The sequence below is a fragment of the Pelodiscus sinensis genome, chromosome 4, assembly GCF_052426305.1.
Source record: "Pelodiscus sinensis isolate ZL-2025 chromosome 4, ASM5242630v1, whole genome shotgun sequence".
Taxonomy (NCBI): Eukaryota; Metazoa; Chordata; order Testudines; family Trionychidae; genus Pelodiscus; species Pelodiscus sinensis.
This window is the reverse complement of record NC_143055.1, coordinates 68,116,704-68,136,283: the sequence shown is the minus strand read 5'-3', so window position 1 is coordinate 68,136,283 and position 19,580 is coordinate 68,116,704. Positions and strand designations below refer to the sequence as shown.

At 43.4% G+C, this 19,580-nt stretch overlaps 1 protein-coding gene and 1 long non-coding RNA gene across 3 annotated transcripts in view; one reads left to right on the top strand and one right to left on the bottom strand.

Annotated features, from left to right (window-relative positions):
• The window catches only part of GALNT7 (polypeptide N-acetylgalactosaminyltransferase 7), a 108,068-nt gene that overhangs the window by 77,420 nt on the left and 11,068 nt on the right, over positions 1-19,580 (top strand). The window contains exons 6-9 of one of the 2 annotated variants that reach the window (XM_075930203.2): positions 2,337-2,519; positions 5,111-5,228; positions 9,885-10,007; positions 11,831-12,049. In XM_075930203.2, coding sequence (XP_075786318.2) covers positions 2,337-2,519; positions 5,111-5,228; positions 9,885-10,007; positions 11,831-12,049 — 643 coding nt within the window. Of the gene's footprint in view, positions 1-2,336; positions 2,520-2,677; positions 2,861-5,110; positions 5,229-9,884; positions 10,008-11,830; positions 12,050-19,580 lie in introns of both variants that reach the window. The other variant, XM_075930202.2, reaches the window with a different exon arrangement.
• LOC142829624 (uncharacterized) lies at positions 1,127-18,638 on the bottom strand. The gene is made up of 2 exons (XR_012904240.2): positions 18,347-18,638; positions 1,127-4,273 (listed from the first exon to the last, which is right to left on the bottom strand). It is a non-coding gene; the product is annotated as an uncharacterized LOC142829624 (long non-coding RNA).

Below are 19,580 nucleotides of genomic sequence, written 5' to 3'. Positions count from 1 at the left end.
TTTTATTCTCCCACACCTCACTTCCCTCAGTCCTTTATTCTCAAGCTGAGGTGTCTGCTGAGAAAAGCCGCTCCACGTCTCCCTGGTCTGCTGGGGCGGTGCTAGCTTCGCGTCTCCCTGGTCTGCTGGGGGGAAGCAGCTAGTGCGGGGTTGCCTCACCCCGTTTGTAAGTTGGGATCCGATGTAAGTCGGATCCATGTAACCCGGGGACTGCCTGTACTGAAATGTGGATTACATTTAAGGAGAATCCAGTCCATTCCAATGGCTTTCCTATAGGACCCGTTGTGGAAATATCCTACTACGGATGAATGAGCAGCCTGATTAAACAAGATTGTTTTTAAAGCTGACCAAAATATATTTAAAATTGAGATTTTAATTGGGGAGGGAGAAAGAGCTCAACTTTGACTTAGGCTTTTAGTAGTCTGAAAATTCCCACTATCTTAAGGTTGCAATAAATATGTTCTTTGTTACTATAAAATATATTTGCTTCTCTTAAATATGAAGATAGAGAAGTGTTTCAAACAAATCCTCACCTTGCCTGCAAGCCCAGATGTACTAATAGTTTATTAATGAAACTCCATTTGAGCCATAAAGAGGATCCCAACTGTCTGTTCCTTTGAACCACCTGACTGCTGCCGTTGTTCTGTGCTGTTGCATTTTAGCTTTAGTTGGTTTATAGTAGTCGCTGGAGTGGTATGGGAGTGTAGCATATCTTTATTTTAAAATTGTTGAATCCTTTCAGCCTGTTGTCCCACTAGAATGTTAAAAGCCACAAATATGTCTAAGGCTTAAAAAATGCCATGAAACAAGTCCTGCAATGCCACTGCATTGGTGATAGGCCAGCTTTCTAGGTACTTCAGTTGTACCTAGAAGAGGAGCACTTAACTTGCTCCTGTTCAGTCTAATGTTCCTTTAACTGAGCAAGGAAAGACAGAGAAAACTGGTTGCGGAAAACATTGACGAAACAAGTTCAAAGAAAAAAACCTAGGGGAAGATGTTAGTGTTGCGGGCCACAGTAATGAGGGGTGCTGCTATTCCATTATACAAAGCCCTGAAATGGAAATTTGCTGAGTTAGATAAAAGAGTTACTTCAATCTCCTGGTTAGAAGTAAAGCATTATGTGGCATTTTCCCTTTTCTTTTTCTTCTTCTTCTTCTTCTTCTTTTCACCTTGAATGTAGAATTTGCCTCTAAGATGGAAGCCTTTAGGAAAAGCTTAAGCTTTTGATTCAGTCAATGCATTAGGAGAGTCTATTGTCAAAACACTGGGAGAAAAACAAGAGAATATTTATCTTCATTGCATATTATATCTAAAAGATCACCACAAACTGTGTATTTGCAAATCTTTTAATGGAATGTTTGACCATTATTTTTAAAACCACTGGTGAGACATGTGCAATCCAACAGCAGCAAGGTTTGGTTCGGTTTGGTTTTCCAGTGCCTGTGGGAGGAAGGGGTGCAGGGAAGGCCATCCAGAGGGGTAGGGAGGGAACTTGTGACAGCCCCCCATTTAGCAATTAAAATGTTGGCAGGAGTATTGGGGGTGGTGTAACTCCCAAGTTCTACTATGAGTCACTTATAGGCAACAATTATATAGTCTTAAATAGTGAAAGATCCTATTTGCAACAAGAAGAGTTAGAACTATTTTTGCATTTTGACATCTGAGATGCCACATGAACAGCAGTGATTATGGAAAAATTATACAATTGTAAGAGCTGTACTTCCCCTGTCCTTTAACCCTCAAGGTCTCCCGTTTTTCCCCCTCATTGCCCCAGGTAATATTGTATCTGAAGGCCAATGGTTAGGATGGGTACGTCAGCATTTCAGCCATAACTTGTCTGCTTTCAGTATGCATTTCATAGATTACAAGGCCAGAAGAGACAACTGTGATCATCATCTGACCTTTTGTATAACAAAAGTGATAGAATTTCCTCAAAATAATTTCTAGACCGTGCATTTTTAAAAAAACAGCAATCTTTTTTTTTTTTTTTTTTAATTGCCAGTGACAGAGAATATAGCATGACTTTTGGTAAATTGTTCCAATGGTAACTTTTTACGGTGCAAGTTATTAATGCCTTGTTTCCTGTCAGAATTTGGCTTGTGACCATAGAATTGTATAATTTGATGCATGGCCTTAGTGTGTGGACTGTTAAAGGTATATTATTTTTTCTTCCAATAAATGGAGTGTTACATTTTTGAGATACATAATTACATTTGACCTTCATTTTAGTTACATTTCAATACAAAATAAAAGTTAATGGTAGATGTAGTAAAATAGACAGCATATCTTTCTTAAATTATATTTTGCTTTCTTCTTTTCCTTCTATAATGTTTCAGAACTACATGTACTGTGCCTCTAATAGATTACATAGATGGGAATGATTATTCCATTGAGCCTCAGCAAGGTGGGGATGAAGATGGTTTTGCCAGAGGGGCCTGGGATTGGAGTTTACTGTGGAAAAGAATTCCATTAAGCCACAAGGAAAAGGCTAAAAGAAAGCATAAAACTGAGCCTTATCGGTAAACAGTGCTGTCTTTATTCTGGAATTGTTTTGAATGCATATCTAAATCATCTCATTTTTCCCCCTCTTTTCCTATGAACTACGATTCGTGTAAATGTGACATATGGGTCCTTGTACCTAACCTCATCTTCACTGCCGCCATCCACAACCCTGCAGAACCACATGCACTGTGCCGCTCATAGATGTCATAGATGGCAACACTTATGCTATTGTACCCCAAGGGGGTGGTGACGAAGATGGGTTTGCTAGAGGAGCATGGGATTGGAGTATGCTATGGAAGAGGGTGCCTTTGACCAAGCGAGAGAAGGAAATGAGAGAGACAAAAACTGAGCCGTATCGGTAATCACTAAATCACTTACCCACTTCTTTTCTTAAGGAGTAATGATCTACTAAATACTTTCACATACTTTTAAAACAACTAAAGATGCTTTATCCAAAAAAAGTATCTAACTATATTACTAAGTATTTTGGAAATGCTGCTTATGTAGCTTCACTAACTCCTTGTGCCTTTCTGTTTCTCTTGTTATGTACTTAACACTCCAAGCAAAACATAGGATGTATTTCAAAATACAATTTTGAAATATTCTTATCATTTAGTTTCCAAGCAAAATTCATGGAACTATTAATGGGGGCCCTTTTCAGGTATAGCTTTGGGAACAATAATTGCTCATTTAATTATTTGTTCCATAATAAGCTTGCTACAAATGTTCAAAAAATCATAATATATAAAATGTTTTCTCTCATGGATGCATGTGTACAGCTCCTTGTTAACAGGTTAATACAAGTGCATCAGGAGCCCTTTTTTTTTGTCAGATTGTTCCCACTTTCTTTGTGAAAGGTCACATCTGATCTACTTCAGTATTCAGTACTTTTAATCTTAGAAAGATAACCTGTTAGCTCTAAGTTTGCTCCCTGCAATGTACTTAACTAAAAGAATTCCAGGCTATTATGAATTCTGTGTATTTTATCCTATTTCTTTTGCTTCATGAGTGGAACATTTTCTATCAAAAATACATGCAAAATTGCTTAAAATTAGTGTTACTGAACTTCTTTTGAAACTTGGGAGGCTGTGGTTCTGCTCTGTATTTTCCTTTATAGTACTGTAATCTTGGAATCAATTACTTTTATTTGAAAGTACTTTCATGTATTTAGAAAATAGTATTTCATATCACTTTTTATGTTTTAAACAAATTGCAGGAACTGATATTATATTTCATTCAGCCCCTCACTTCATGATTTTTCTTTGCAAAAATGGCAAAACATTGAAATTACAAAGCTTTGGTCCATTTTAAGTAATATAGTCAATATCCTTTCCTAGAAAAGAAGGCAGTCCAGACTGGAACTGTATTATCACTAAACTAGTCAATGTTAAGCTGTCTTAAAAGTTGCTATCACATTCCTTGTCCACAGCTCTTTAAAATCCTTAAACTGTTTTCAGAACAGTTCTGAGGGAGAAAATTTAAAAAAGAAAAAGGTTTAGATGCCAACTCTTGTAGTTGAATTATTAACCATTTATATCTCTTAAAAAGGGCATCATTAAATTAAAAATTATTTCTTAATTTTATGAATGGCACCACCATGAAACAAAGCAGATTTAAAAAAAATCTATTCACATTTGATGTTATTAGTTTGCTTGATTGGATTTTACTTAGCTCAGCAAGGGTAAGATGGAGACTTTGTTTCTATTCCTGTCTGCCACAGATCATCTTGATGACCAGGAGACTCTGTAGTCCTGTTGCCTTATCTGTTGTGCTTAAAAAAAAATAAAAAAAAGTAAGTTCTCTACCTCACAGGGTTTGGGTGAGCTTAATTCATTAATTGTTTATAGCGCTTTTAGATCCTGAGGTGGAAAGCACAGTACAAGTCCAATGAAAATAGAATAGCTAGTTTAACTTTCTCATGTGCCTAGCATGTGCTAAAGAATTTTATTTGCAACCATTGCACTAAAATGTTTAAATAAAAACTAGAATATCTTTTCATTTAAGTTTTTAATTTTATCAAATTGGCACATGTAGAAGGTTTTACAAAATTATTTTATTAGCAAAAACCTAAATTTGAAGCCTGTACATTGCCCATCTTGAAAATGTCATGGAGAATAATTCTAAATTATTTTTCCTCTGTGCCTGACCCTCCCACTGATTTCACATTAATTTTAAAACTATATAACTAGAATGTTGCACAATGAGATTTCAAGGTGGCAGCTTCTCAGAACAATGTGTACAGTAGAGCCTAGTCTACTGCACTTGCTGTCAAATGCCTCAAGAGATTAATAGACTTTTTTCTATTTATCACCACAGTGATTCTTCTCAAGGTAACAAGTGGCATGCAACTTTATATGCAAATTGGCTGCCTGGAAACCCCAATTCCTAGTGCTCTAAATATTTCAGAACTGTAATAAGTGATTTCTTTAAAACTACCACAAGTGTCAAATTCAGGAAATCACAGTAAACTTATAATGAACCAGTAACAAAGCCTAGTAATTTCTAAATGGATTGCCATTTTAATTACTTATTTAATTAAGAGTAAATTTTTTTCCAGAAAACTGTCATGTTCTGTCAGTGAAAGGAATTTGTTATTTCTTTCTTTTAGGTCTCCTGCAATGGCTGGTGGATTATTTGCCATAGAACGTGACTTCTTCTTTGAACTTGGTCTCTATGATCCAGGTCTTCAAATCTGGGGAGGTGAAAACTTTGAAATTTCTTACAAGGTAACTGCAAAATTGATCTGTCTTTTAAAATGAAAAAATAACCTAGTTCTAGAAGTACTTATACTTTCTTTACTTTCAAATGAAAGAAAATACTGTAGAGTGGTTATATTTAAAACATATGTACAGTAGACTTCCGATAATCCGGAACCTATGGGATTTAGGTGGTGCCGGATTATCAGATATGCCGGACTATCAGGAGGTACTATAAGCAGGTTATATATATATACTGTATACATTATATACTGTATATAAAGTGTTCTTAACCCTTTTTATTGTACATACTGTATACAGTATACTGTAATGCTTTAGGTTTTTTAAGCCTTTTTTACCCTTGCTCAGTTCAGCTGCTGCCGCTGTTACCTTGTGACTCTTTTTTTGCTGAAGCTCACTCACTAGGCTCTTGCCATTTTGATGCTGGACTATCAGGAATGCCGGACTATTGGAGTTTTACTGTATAAGCATAGTAAAAAGTGCTCTTATTTAATAAAAGGAGTTGTGTAAGATAAGCTCCTATATCTCTCAGAATAGGTACATATGACATAGATGGACATGGCTTTAAAGAATTCTGTCAAGAAAACTAAATATACCAATGCTTTCCCCTTTCCTCATCAATCTTCTGAGTGAAAAATGACTTTATAGTTCTTCAGAATTATGAATTTAAAAAAAATAAAAGAATTGTGCCAAAACAAGGGTTAATAAATAGAAAAATTCCAACCAAGTTACTCCTCACCAACTAATCCAGGGCACAGGATTTTGTTGTGATTGCTAGACACGTGTGCTCTTCCATCTAGCAAGATGTATTAGGATCATAAGAATTAATTTCTTATATCCGTTTATTCTGCTTGCACCTACGTCCTTTGGAGTCTAGAGAGGTGTGTCCCCAATAACAGGAACAAATGTTTTAGGTGGAGTTTCCGATCTTACATCCTCGACAATAACCCTTTAATTTGGGGTTGAATTTTATTAAAGAAACTGAGCACATTTGTAATCAGATTGCAACACCAATCAGAACTCTCCTAATGAGCCTCAATGCTCATTTGCAATGCCTTTCTTTTTCCAGTGCTGAGTCTTGCTTGAGCAAGGACTGCTTTGGGGTTTAGAAATTGAGAAAGGTCATTGTAGTGGTGTAGGCTCCCTGCTCTAGAGAAAAAAGGGCTAAAAACAGCCCTGGGAAAGGGCTGTCCTGGGATCCAATTGTAGGTGAGCTAGAATAAGCCAATCAGTGCCCAGGAGGGCTTTATAAAAGGTATGACTAGTCAGGCTGAAGACTCTCTTGCTTCAGCTCTAGAGGGAAGAAGGACCTAGATGCCTGCTAGCATAGGAACAATGGACAGAGAATGCTGGAGGAAAGGCAGCATGAGCCAGGGGACCTCTGACCCTAGCATACACAAGCTGAGGCCCAGTAACAGAGGCCTGAGGGGGTTCTAGAGCTGCAGGGAGGCAGCCAGGGCAGTAGAAAGCAGCAGGTCTACACCCCCTTGCCTATAAGTGACCATTTCAGACTGTAGTTTGCCCCTGAGGTAAGGGACTAGATAATGACAAGCAGTAGGGTCACTGATTCATGGAGGGTATATGGGGTTAGGGATTCCCTGAGGTGGAGGACCCTAGAGTGTGGGGGCACTGTGGCAGGGCTGAGGGACTGGCGCTGCAGTCTGGGAGCGACATGGTTCCTAACATAAAGTGGCAGAGGCATTAACACATAAACAGGTAACAGCAAGGGAGACAGCGGCTGGAAGGGGGGCGCTCCAGTGCTCAGTTAATTCCTGCATAATTGGCAGGACGTGCAACAGCGATGAGTAATGCCCTATTACACAGCTTTCCTGGCAGCCATGTCCCTCCTGCTCCATCTCTGGAACAAGAGTGTCTCCCAGGGCTGTTTTTAACCCTTTTTTCCGTGGAGCAGGGTGACCGCCCCACTACAGTTATTTAGTGATTTTTATAGTCACAGTGGAGGTAACTACATAGTCCTATAATGAACATTTAAACTGTTTTAATCTGTGTTCATATTTGTTTTTTGTCCATAATTCTTCAAAAGAACAAAACACCACATTAGCCAATGTTATGCTCAAGCTTGCAAATATAACATTATGGAATATCGGAATTTGTAAAGGAAACCTCTTTAGGTAAACTTTTAAACAAAACTGCTCAAAGAAAACAAATAGGGTAATAAGATGCACAAAGTGAAGAATGTAAAATAATCATAATAAAAAACAAATATATTATGAACACATAGTCCCAAGTCATGCAGTCCAAACAGAGGCGTAGCGAAGGAGGGACAATTGCCCCTGGGCGCCACGCTAGGGGGACGCTGGGCTGGGGTGAGAGTGAGCGCACGCTGCGCAGGCTCACCTGACGCTCATGGGGGGCATGTTATATGGGCTCGTGGTGCCCATGCTCTAGCAATATTCAGAGCCGGGGGCCCTGCTCCAGCAATATTTGGAGCTGGGTCTCCCCCCCAGCCCTGCCTAGAGCTGGCCCAGGCCCCCACTCACTACCCCCCCGCCCCCCGGTGCATTCTTCTCCGGCCCCAGACTGTCCCTGCTATGCGCAGCATTAAGTTGGCTCCCCCTTGCCGGCACACACTGCCGGCTGCTGCTGCCGCCATGCGCAGCGTTTCCAGGTGACCGGGAAGACGCCTGGGCATGACGTGACGTCACAGCCTGAGACTTAAAACTGCTCGGTGCTGCGTTGCGCTGCACAGCCTAGCTCCCGGTTCGGAGTCCAGGACCCGAGTGCAGACTCCAGCCCCACAAAGTGGAAGGCAGAAGGTGCGGTAGGGCAAGGAAGGGGGAAAACTAGGAGGAAGGGGTGGGAGAGGAAGGGGCTTGTGCGGAGCGGGAACGGGGAGGGAGTGGGAGAGGAAGGCAGCAAGAAACAGCCTGGAGGAGAGACACATGCTAGGGGGCCAAGTGGAGACAATGAGGAAAAGGGCAGGAGGAGAGGTGTCAGTGGGAGGGGGGACAGAGTGATGCTGGGAGAGGAGAGGGTAAGGTTATTGGGGTCTTGAGGGGGAGGTACTGGGAGAAGGCTTGAAAGACGGGGTGGGCATGAGAAAGGTGGGGATGGAGCAAGTCATGTGTGAGGGCACAGGGGCATGAGGCGAATGGGGGAAGAGGGTGATGAGGGTGAGCATCAGGGAAAAGAGGGCAAAGGGGGCAGGGGCAGTGAGGGAAGGGGGAGGCACCAGGAGGGTGCAGGGCTAAGGGAAGGTGCAGGTGCCAGGGGATTCTGGGGGTGAAGCAGAAGGGCAGACACCTACAGGGGAGGGACCAGCACCAGAGGGGAGAGGCAGTGCAGGTGTGTAGTGGGAGGTGTTAGAGGGGATGAGGAGGGGTAGCTCACATGATCAGAGTGAGGCTACTGGAGGAATGGGCACAGAGGGGAGAGAAGGGCTGGTGGAGGGGGGCAGGTCGCAGGAGGGCTGAGGGCAGTGAGAAGGGCAAGAGTCAGGACAGCAGAGGAGGGTGAGGAGTTGGGGGGCAGCAAGCACCAGGGGAGTTGAGGGAGCAAGGGGAGGAGACATGGCAGCAGAGAGAAACAGTAGAGGTTTATAAAATATTTATTAATAACTTGGGTGCCACAGTGGCACATCCAAATAAGCCCCATGGACTCAGTACTAGTGCACAACACAAAATTCATTCTGCTCATGGGAAGATGCGGTGCAAGCTACCCTCAGCTGTGCACCAGGTTCGGGGCTGTGCCACGTGGCGGCGGGGGGCGGAAATTTTTCTTTTGCCCCCAGGCGCATAACACCCTCTCTACACCTTCGAGTCCAAATCTGGAATTTATATGATTTGAAGTGGCCCCACTGTTTTAATGCCTTCAGATCAGGTGTAACAGTTCAGGCCAATCGTTAATTATAAACATTTAAACACAACATTATTTAAACTACATTTAAACTTTTTTTTTTTTTTAATTTAAAGGCTGACACCAAAATGTTAGGTGTATGTGTTATTGTGTCAAACTTTCACTCTGGTATTCTTCTCCTCTTTTTAGTTTTAGGGTTACAACAGTAATGTTGATGTGTAAATAGTTTTCTATTAACTGAAGGCTTGATCTCTTCAGGATATTAACAAAGTCCCAAAGAAGGTCACCAAAATTATCTCCTAATTCTGATGCAATTTTTTTAAGATTCTCCCTCAGCCACTGCTACTGTATTTTGGGATGAACAAATCTGTTCAGAGTAGAGTAGTCCAGTGAGTTAACCGAGAGTTCTGTGTCCTCATAACTTTCAGTAGGAAAAATATTTTGGGTAAGTATAAATGCTGAAGTACTGCCTATGATGATGAAATATTAACTGATGTTTAATAAAATAAATCTAATTACTTCCATTTTTTGTATACACATTTATTCCTGTTTTTGCAGATAGTCATGGAATAGGATCCCAAAAATATGATTTATAAAATGGTGTTTATAAACACGTCCATTGTAAAACTAATGAATGTCATGGATATAGCCCAGGATTTCTATTTCAAGCCCTCATTTGAAAGTTGATGCTTAAGCTTGAAGAAAATTATTTTATGAACTCAGCATGTTATCCAGTTAATCTAATTCTAAAATATCTAATCTGTTTTTAAATTAGTTTATATTTTTCTCAAGTTTAGCTTGTATGTATATTATCAACTTTTCCATCACTCTTTTTTCCTGAACTTGTAGATCTGGCAGTGTGGAGGGAAGTTGTTGTTTGTTCCTTGTTCTCGTGTTGGACACATCTATCGTCTCCAGGGCTGGCAAGGAAATCCACCCCCGGTGTATGTTGGGTCTTCTCCTACACTGAAGGTAGGGCTTTACATAAAACTACAGAGTGGTACAATAATGATGTTTGTACACATGCTATATTTCTTCTTTATTACAAGTCTTTCAGTATGTCTCTATGAGAGTGCTCTGCTGTAGGATAAGTATGCACCTTTGCACTTATGACCAGAGAATGCAAAGCGGTCTACCTTAGTATTGACTGACACGTCCAGCTTTTAGTATACCACCCATGATTGAGAGCCCCTTTGAAGGCTCTGACATAGACTCTGATCACTGGAAATTTATGTTCATGCAACAGAAAGATTTTGTAGAATTCAAATGTCATAGAAATATAGGCTGTTCCATTACAACCCACAACAGGTTTTTCCCAGACCCTCAGATGCTGCCACAAGCAAATCTGTGCCCATAGACACCACTTTGCATTCTCAGTCAAGAGGGCACAGGTGCATGTACATCCTATAATGGAGCACCCACAGGGACAAAATACCTGGAAGAACTCAAATTACTGTAAGTTATCATATGCTCCTCATTTGAGGAAACCTTATATTTCTTTAAGAATAATCACTAAGTCCTTTATTCCAACTGCCTTAGTCTGATAAATCTGATTGCAGCACTCGTTATTTATATGAAAATTCCTCATCGGGGCTAATTTTCTCCCTAAGTAAAATATACATCACTACTACCCTCATAAATACTGTGCTATAATAATAATATTCTATTCTAGTTTAAACTGCTGTTCTGTTTTTGAAAGTGACAATGTAAAACTGGTCTCTTCTTACCAAACACTTCTGAACCCTTGTATGTTCAGTGATATCCACTTATTTGAATGACAGGAATGTCCTAACTGCATATTGTTAACATTGCACTATGCTTAAAGTAAGTACTATATGTGCCCCATGCATTCAGATATTACGGTGATGCGGTCCATATAAGAATGTGGATAAAATACCTCACATAACAGGTAGCTAGAGAGCTTGCTACAAGGAATGAAAACAAGGCGGGAAAGACAGTTTGTGATAAGATTCTGTTAAGTTGAAGATAATTTTAATCTATATCTGTCTGTCTGTCTAAAAGTTTATGAGTAATTCCTATTCATACTGTTGAGCCAGTGCAAACACCGGAGAGAAGGTGGAATCTCTGTGCTCTATCAATTGAACTGTTTAACGGTTGGTCCACACTTAGAAGTATTGAAAAACGTATGCTCCTAAGAGGTGTCATTAAGGTGACATACGCTCCAATATAGACACCTCTAAGACAATTAAGGAATTCTTCCGTCACCTTAACTACTGCCAGAAGTTTAGGTGGGAGGATTAGCTACGGTGACTGAAAAAATCCTTGTGTCGCTATAGCTGGTGTCTGCACTATGGCACTGCAAGTGACACAACTGTGCTGCATATTTTCTATAGTGTAAACAAGCCCTAAGATCCAAATCAGTTAAACTTGTGGAATCCAGTTGGGGATTAATAGATGTCTAATAGTTGGATGTGTAGAAGGTGAAAATAAACTCCAGATGGTACTTCACATTTCCTAGAGTATTGCAATCATATGAACAGCACTGTTTTCCTGGTATTCATAACTAAGGCATCTTTTTCTCCAAAAAGAGAATTCCCTAGACTGAGTAATAATTACAGCCTTCACTAAACTTACTTAATTATGCTAGTGTTACCCCAGAAATATATAAAAAGCTACTCTTGTGCTGTATCTTCTGTTAAAGATGGCAAATTATGAGTGCTATGAAAAGCATGTATTAACAAGCTTATAAGAATTCTTAAATCTGTGGGATTAAATTCCTCATAGAACCAATATCTTGTATATGTTTTGCAATAGTGATGTTTTTCCCCTCACAGAACTATGTCAGAGTTGTGGAAGTTTGGTGGGATGAGTACAAAGATTACTTCTATGCCAGTCGCCCAGAGACGAAAGCTCTACCATATGGGGATATATCTGAGCTGAAAAAGTTTCGGGAAGATCACAACTGCAAAAGTTTCAAATGGTTTATGGAAGAAATAGCCTATGATATAACATTACACTATCCCTTGCCATCTAAAAATGTGGACTGGGGAGAGGTATGTATAGTATATGCATCTAAAATCAGCACAGAGTCCACAATGAAGACACTGTAACTTCTTGTATCTGATAAATATTTTAATACTAGAAGATTTACCCAGAGTTTCTCAGGTCCTTTAGGGAAGGGGGTTGAGGGTGTGAGGTTGCCAGAGTCGGGACAGGGACGTGGATGCGGGTGGGCTTAGGGCAGGGGGTTTGGAAGTGGGGGGCTCAGGGAAGGGTGGAAGATGCAAGAATCAGAGCAGGGGGTTGGGAGATGTGGGGGGGCTAAGGGATGGGGTGGACGTGCAGGAGTCAGGATTGGGGGTTGAGGAGTGGCTCAGGGCAGGGGGTTGGGAGGTATGGGGGCTTATGAGCAGGAGGGCATGCCTGGGGCAGTGGGGCCACAGTGCCCAGTTGCTGGCTGCTGTGCAGCTCTGAGGGGCTGTCAGGAAAGTTGGGGCACACTTGCTTGCTGTCCCTCTGTTGTCATTCTGGTATATAACTGTCCCTTATATCAGAGCCCTCTCTTTCCATTTGATGAAAAACAGTCACATTACATGCACAACCCTTACCTTTAAGTTAAGAGCAAGATGCTTACCATATTTAATGACACTAGATCTTACCGTTTAAGAGGAGTTCTTGAACAAACAGATTCATGGACAGACAGGCAGTCAAATGCACAAACTCTCAAATATATAGTAGATTTAAACAGAAAAATAATAATGATTTGGGATACTGTTGTTTTTAAATGTGGGAAATGTATATCACTTTTTTTACAAGTATCACATACACCTCAGTTTAATATTATCCTGCCTGCCTATCAAGAATTAAATCCAAGGAGGCTGTTCAATTCCATGCAAACAAAACAATGCCCAAGATTAGGCTCCTTAAGGGAACAATGGGTGGAGCTATTAATTGGGGGAGTACCTCGGCCTGGCTCCAACCTGGTTTGCATGTCTTATTCTTCTCAAGGCTAAAAGCCTAAGATCAGAGGATCCTAACCCTTCAAGATGCTTGTAAGCGCACACACACACCCCGCGCTCCCCAATTCCCCTCTTCCAATGAGAGACAGTACGTAGTCCGCCGTCTGCTACACCACTTTTAATAAGTGCACCCCAGTCCCTGCCAAAGCTTTCCTTTTAGAAGTTATGGGCCTTTGAACGCCCTCTCTGAGTATCACTCCATGGGGTGGAGGGTAGGTGGACCTGGGCCCACCCTCACGACCGGGTCCCGGCCCAGGGCCCTAAAAGGAAGAGAACAGCCGCATTCTCTCCCTTATGGTCGGCGGGGTGACCTCCTGTAACACGCCGACCCACAGGCTTCCATTGCCCTGGACTGGGCCACTTCCTACCCCTTGCGGGTGTTCTCAGCGCTGGGGTGGGAGACCCCTGCTTCCCGGCGCCTTCCCGCACACGTCCCTCAGTCCTCCGCCTTCGGCCGTCCTGGGCCTCCTTCCCTGCCTCTGCCCGCTGGTCGGCTTTTAAAGTTGGCGGTGCGATGCCCCTATGCCGCCCGTCGCCGTCACGCCCCCAAATACTCCTGCCCCGCCTCCTGGCGTACTATGGGGGCACGCCGAGTGACGTCATCGCCCGGCGCACACTTGCCTATGGCCGCAGCGTCCTCCCTGACCGGGCTCTTGCAGCGCAGCCTCACCCCTCCCCGGTTGCTGGGAGACCGGTGGGGTTTGAACGTGGAGCCCCAGCACTACACTATGCTTGGCTTCCTGGCCGGGCTCGTGCGGTGTATCCTCGCTCCTCCCCGGGAACTGGGAGGTCGGCGGGGTATCAGTGCAGAGCCCCAGTGCTTTATCACAATGCTGTGATAGGAAAGGGGGGAATGTGTGAGCTGTCAGCAGCCATGGCTAGATATGAGTCTCTAGCAGTTAGTCATGGGGAACTTCAGCAGGCTCGTTGGTTTTCCCAAGCCAGAGATGATAATAAACTAGACCTGTCTGAGATACAGATAGAGTAATCTTAGGAAGAGAAATATATGTATGCAACATTTAGTTGTTCTAACCATTTTTTTAGATGATGTCTTCCTTTTGGCAAATAAATACTACTTTGTTTTGACTAAGCTATTTTAAGCCACTTTAACTAGCTGCTGATCACAAGTCTCTGGAAGTTAAGGGTTTACAAGTGCTAAACCCACCTGGCCTATCAGGTTAACCTATTTGGTAAATAGAGAGGCTGCAGCCTAGCGATCTCGTCTAAAAACAAAGTGTGAGAATCACGGGATTCCACCAAGAAGAGAGGAAGGTAGCAAAGCCTGTCTCACAGGACTGAAGGTGAGAGAGAGTTAAGTGTTCTAAAGCACAATTTGCCCAATATCCATGATACTAAATAGCAAGTCTGGATAATACTTGACAAACAGGCAGGAAAATACAGTATTTGTAGAGTAAAGACAGGTGATCAAATGCAACAGTAAGTAACCAAACCATAACGTTTTGACATGTGTTTGTTATTCCACGTTTTTGCTGAGAATTCTTTTGTCTGTGTGTACTCTTCTTCATTGATGTTTATAATTCTGAGTCCTCATTTCAGAGTAAGAGTGTATTGTAAGAAGAAACTTTGACTCATGATACCATGTACATAAAGAAGGCATATCTGGCAAAGATTACTTAAGATATTTGCTTTTGAATGGGACTTCAGAGACTGCTTAAAATTATTGGGACATTACAGATTCAGCATTCTCATTTAGTTGAAAGAAAAACTGAGGCAGGGTATAAATTCAGTGTGAGATTATAGGAGTTGAATGCTAGCATACTCCTTTGTAGGATTCCCTGTTCAGCCTGGCTTATTAGTCCCCCACAATCCCTGCCTGGTCTCCCCCAGGAGTATCCTGAACCTACTTCTGCAGATCATGGAAGCTGGGATAGTGAGTGTTCTAACTGGCAGAATAAGAAGCTTTGTGTTTCATCCTACTTCTTAGGCAATTGACTAATCCATTAGGCATAGTTTAAGCATTTTCTCTTCTATGTGTATGAAGGATCTGCTTATGTGACTTCAGGAGAGTGGAATATAGAGTTGTGCAATGCACAACAGGCATATTGGGAATCTGTCAGGGTCTATTGAGAGGCTTTTGGAACTGGTACCAAGTGCATGTAAGGAGGGACAAACAGTCCGATGTCTGGGAGCCTGGGGAGATAAGACCATCTCCATCAAGACAAATCTCTGACCCAAGAGCAAACACAAAGCAGTAAATTGGATTGGCTTTAGAACTGTTCCAAAGTCCACCTACAGTGGGAAAAACATATCGACATCTAGCTCCTGACTGAGCTGTCTGAGGGTATGTCTACACTACAGCGCTAATTCGAACTAACTTAGTTCGAATTAGTTAATTCGAACTACGCTAATTCGAACTAACGCATCCAGACTAAAAAACTAGTTCGAATTAGCGTTTTGCTAATTCGAACTAGCATGTCCACATTAAGTGGACCCTGAACTGGGGTTAAGGATGACCGGAAGCAGTGCCGGCAGGGCATCAGATGAGGACTTAGAGCGTGGAGCTGCTGTCTCAGGCTAGTCGAGGGCTGTGCTTAAAGGGACCCGACCCCCACCCTGGACAGACAGTTCTCAGGGGTGCCCCGCTTGCAAAGCAGTCCTTGCTTGGATTGCCCGGAGTACCCACACTGGGCACATCACAGCACTCGGCCATCAGACCGGCTGCATTTGCCGCAGGCTGCCATCTGGGGAGAGGGAGCAATTGGGGGGCTGCAGGAGAGCTTCCACCCCCAGAAGCCCGCAGAGCCAGCCCATGAGATATGAGGCAAGGGTGAAGAAATTGGACTTGTTTACCTTGGAAAAAAGAAAACCAAAAAGGGTCATGAGAGTAGCTTTCAAGTATCTAAAAGAGTATCATAAGGAGGAGGAAGAAAAATTGTTCTCCTTGGCCTCTGAGGTTAGGATGAGAAGCAATGGGCTTAAATTGCAGCAAGGGAGGTTTAGGTTGGACATTAGGAAAAACTTCCTGCCTGTCAGGGCGGTTAAACTCTGGAATAAATTGCCTAGGGAGATTGCGGAATCTCCATCACTGGAGATATTTAAGACCAGGTTAGACAGACACCTGTCAGGGATGAGCTAGGGCAACTCAACTTTTGAAGCCCCATGGGCCACACTGATACTTATAGAACATGCTGAGGGCCTCAACTTAAGTGTGATTGCATATGCCAACAAATATATACAAATAGCTTCTCTCACACTGACATGCATGAATACAAAGATTAAGGCAAGACTACACAACACACAGGCCCCATTTAAGTCAGTTCTGCTGCTATTAATAAAATGCAACATTTCCCCGATTTCTACCTATGTGACAGCACTTTTCATGAGCAATGACAGTCCAAGAATTTAACTACTAAAACGCATATCAACAGAAGATCATTAAACTGACTACTTTTTTGTTTTGGCTCCCACTCGCCAGCTATGTTGATCCCCACATAAACCCAAACTGCACCGCGGGGCGCAAACAAACTGGCTGTGGGCAGCATACCAAGCTATTAATAAATATTTTTAAACCTTTACCTTTTCTCTCTGCTGCCATGTCTCCTCTCCTTGCTCCATCATCTCCCCTGGTGCCTGCTGCCACCCAACTCTTCACCCTCCTCTGCTGTCCTGACTCCTGCCCTTCTCACTTTCCTCAGCCCTCCTGCGACTTGCCCCCCTCCACCAGCCCTTGTCTCCTCCCTGTGCCCACTCCTCCAGTAGCCCCACTCTGATTAGGTGAGCTACCCCTCCTCATCCCCTCTTCTAACACCTCCCTCTACACACCTGCACTGCCTCTCTCCTCTGGTGCTGGACCCTCCCTGCAGGTGTCTGCCCTTCTGCTTCACCCCCAGAATCCCCTGGTACCTGCACCTTCCCTTAGCCCTGCACCATCCTGGTGCCTCCCCCTTCTCTCACTGCCCCTGCCCCCTTTGCCCTCTTTTTCCCTGATTCCCACCCCCTCACCACTCTCTGCCCCCATTCCGCTCATGCCCCTCTGTGCCCTCACGCATGACTTGCTCCATCCCTACCTTTTTCATGCCCACCCCTCCTTTCAAGCCTTCTTCCAGCACCTCCCCTCCCCACTCTAGACCCTAATGCCCTTACCCTCTCCTCTCGCAGCATCACCCTGTCCCCTTCCCACTGACACCTCCCCTCCTGCCCTTTTCCTCATTGTCTCCACTTGGCCCCCTGGCAATTGTATCTTCCCTCTCCCCTCCCCCTCTGCACAAGCCCCTTCCTCTCCCACCCCTTTCCACTAGTTTTCCCTCTGCCCTGCCCTGCCCTGCCCTGCCCTGCCGTACCTTCTGCCTTCCACTTTGTGTGGCCAGAGTCTGCGCTCTGACCCCAGAAGTCCCCGGACTCCGAACCGGAAGCTAGGCCGCGTGTCACCACGCAGCACCGAACACTTTTAATGTCCCGGGCCGTGATGTTACGTCACGCCCAGGTGTCTCCCCGATCACCTGGAAACACTGCGCATGGCGGCAGCAGCAGCCAGCAGCATGCGCGGGCAAGAGGGAGCCAACTGAATGCTGCGCATAGCAGAGACCATCCGGGACCGGGGGGTGGGGGACGGCCATATAACTCGCTGCCCATACTAGGTAAGCTTGCACAGCGTGCGCTTGCTCATCCCGGCCTGGTGCCCCCTTAGTGTGGCGCCCGGGGCAATTGCCCCCCCTGCACTTCCTTCGCTACTCCTCTGTCTGGGACCCAGGAGCGGGATTACCTTGCCACACTCTTCTTTATGTTATAGCCTTCTAGCTCCTGGCAGCTCTGTAATCCAGCTGAGTCGCTTGCTTGCTTTTTATAATCACCTGATCTTTTGCAAATATGTCTCAGATCAGCTCCCTCCCAGCTACCATAGATCAAGCTATGCCCATTTCCTCTAAAAGAGTGTTTTTGGCTATCCATCCCCATGACAATTAACTAGTCTAAACACAGTTATATGACAGACTCTTACACTTCACCCAGTTACCCCTGCGTTTAGCTCAATAACTTGTTTTGATGAAAGCATACTTTCCAGATAGGCATCTGTCAGCCGACGGTCAGGGCAGTGAGTCCCTTATGACCGGCTGAAGTTCTTTTAAATTGTGCTTGGTTCTGTTACAGCAACTGAAGGAGTCAGGTTAAAGCTTAAACAGTTACTATTTTATTGTTACAGGGTAAACTTAGTTGTTAAATGCTACTACTGTGTTACAGATAACACAGCCACTACAAAGGACAGGACAGAAATTACACTAATAAGTCACTTACAGGTACCATGAAACCCTTTTGGTTCTCTGAGCTCTTATTAAATGCATGCAAAATAGACACATAGCAGGTATATATTCTCACCCCTGCGTTCCAGACTTGGCGTGGCCAGCGTCTTTCTCTCAATCCCTCGGGAAGAAGTAGGGCGAGGTTGGGCGTCCCACAGACCTCGGGAGACAATCAATACCTGCCAGCAAATATAGATGATTGGAGCTCAAATGGGGTGGGCTGCTGAACCTCTTTTTATACCCCTTGGGTCATGTAGGCTTCTTCCTGGTCTCAAGTGGCCAATTAGGAAAAATGGCTTTGAACACCAAGTTTCCCACAACGGGTGCAAAGCATAATTTACACCTGGGAAAATGCAGACAATGGGCACCTCTGGTATGTGATGGGCGAAGATTCCTCTCCTGGGACAGTGCAGGCATGTCAATTACTGGTACTAGCCATCAGGGCGACGGGAGGCCCCGGGTCGTCAGCTATCCCATTTACTGTCTGGTTTCTGTTTATGGTAGAGTCAGGGACAGGCAGCACACCTGCGTTCCCAGGGCATCAAAGGCTGACTGCCTTTCTCTTGCTCTCGAGGGGGTGGGGGGACAAGATGGGGTTCGTGGAAAAACAAGATGGGGTTTGTGTCTGGCTACAGCATCCATTCTTGATTTTGAAAATATCAAAAGAGACTGTCACTTTTTCTCCCCAAAGTTAATCACCCTCACTGCTTTTTTTTCACCTTATTTCCCATGTATATTTATCTGACTTTAGCTGCTAGTCATTATTTCTTGTTTGCTTTTTTCTGCTATATTACCGAGTCATTTAGGCTATGTCTAGACTGCAGGCTTCTTTTGGAAGAAGTTTTTTTTCTGCTTTTTCAAAAGATAGCATCCACGCAGAATGGACACTATTTCGCATTTAAGCTGTGATTACTATGGACGGAATGGCCACGAGGGTACCTGAGCTCTTTCCTCTTCTTTTGAAAGCGCTCTTTCGGAAAAAGGCTTCTTCCTCTTAAAAAGAGGGTTGCCAATGCCGGAAAAACTCCCTCTGATCTTTCAGTTTACTTTCAGAAGAATACGATTGCAGTGTGGATGTAACTTGGGTTTTGTCAGAAAAACTGCCATTTTTCTGACAAAACTCAGTAGTGTAGACATACAGTCATGTATCCAGTATTCCCCTATGTTGGTACTTATACATGGCATCAAATAAACTCTTAGTTTTCTCTTTGATTGAGCTTTTTAAGTCTCTCAATGCATATGGCATTTTCTTCACCTCATTTTTGTGGTTCTTTTCTGCATCCTTTCCAGTTTTTCGCTGTTGTTTTTAA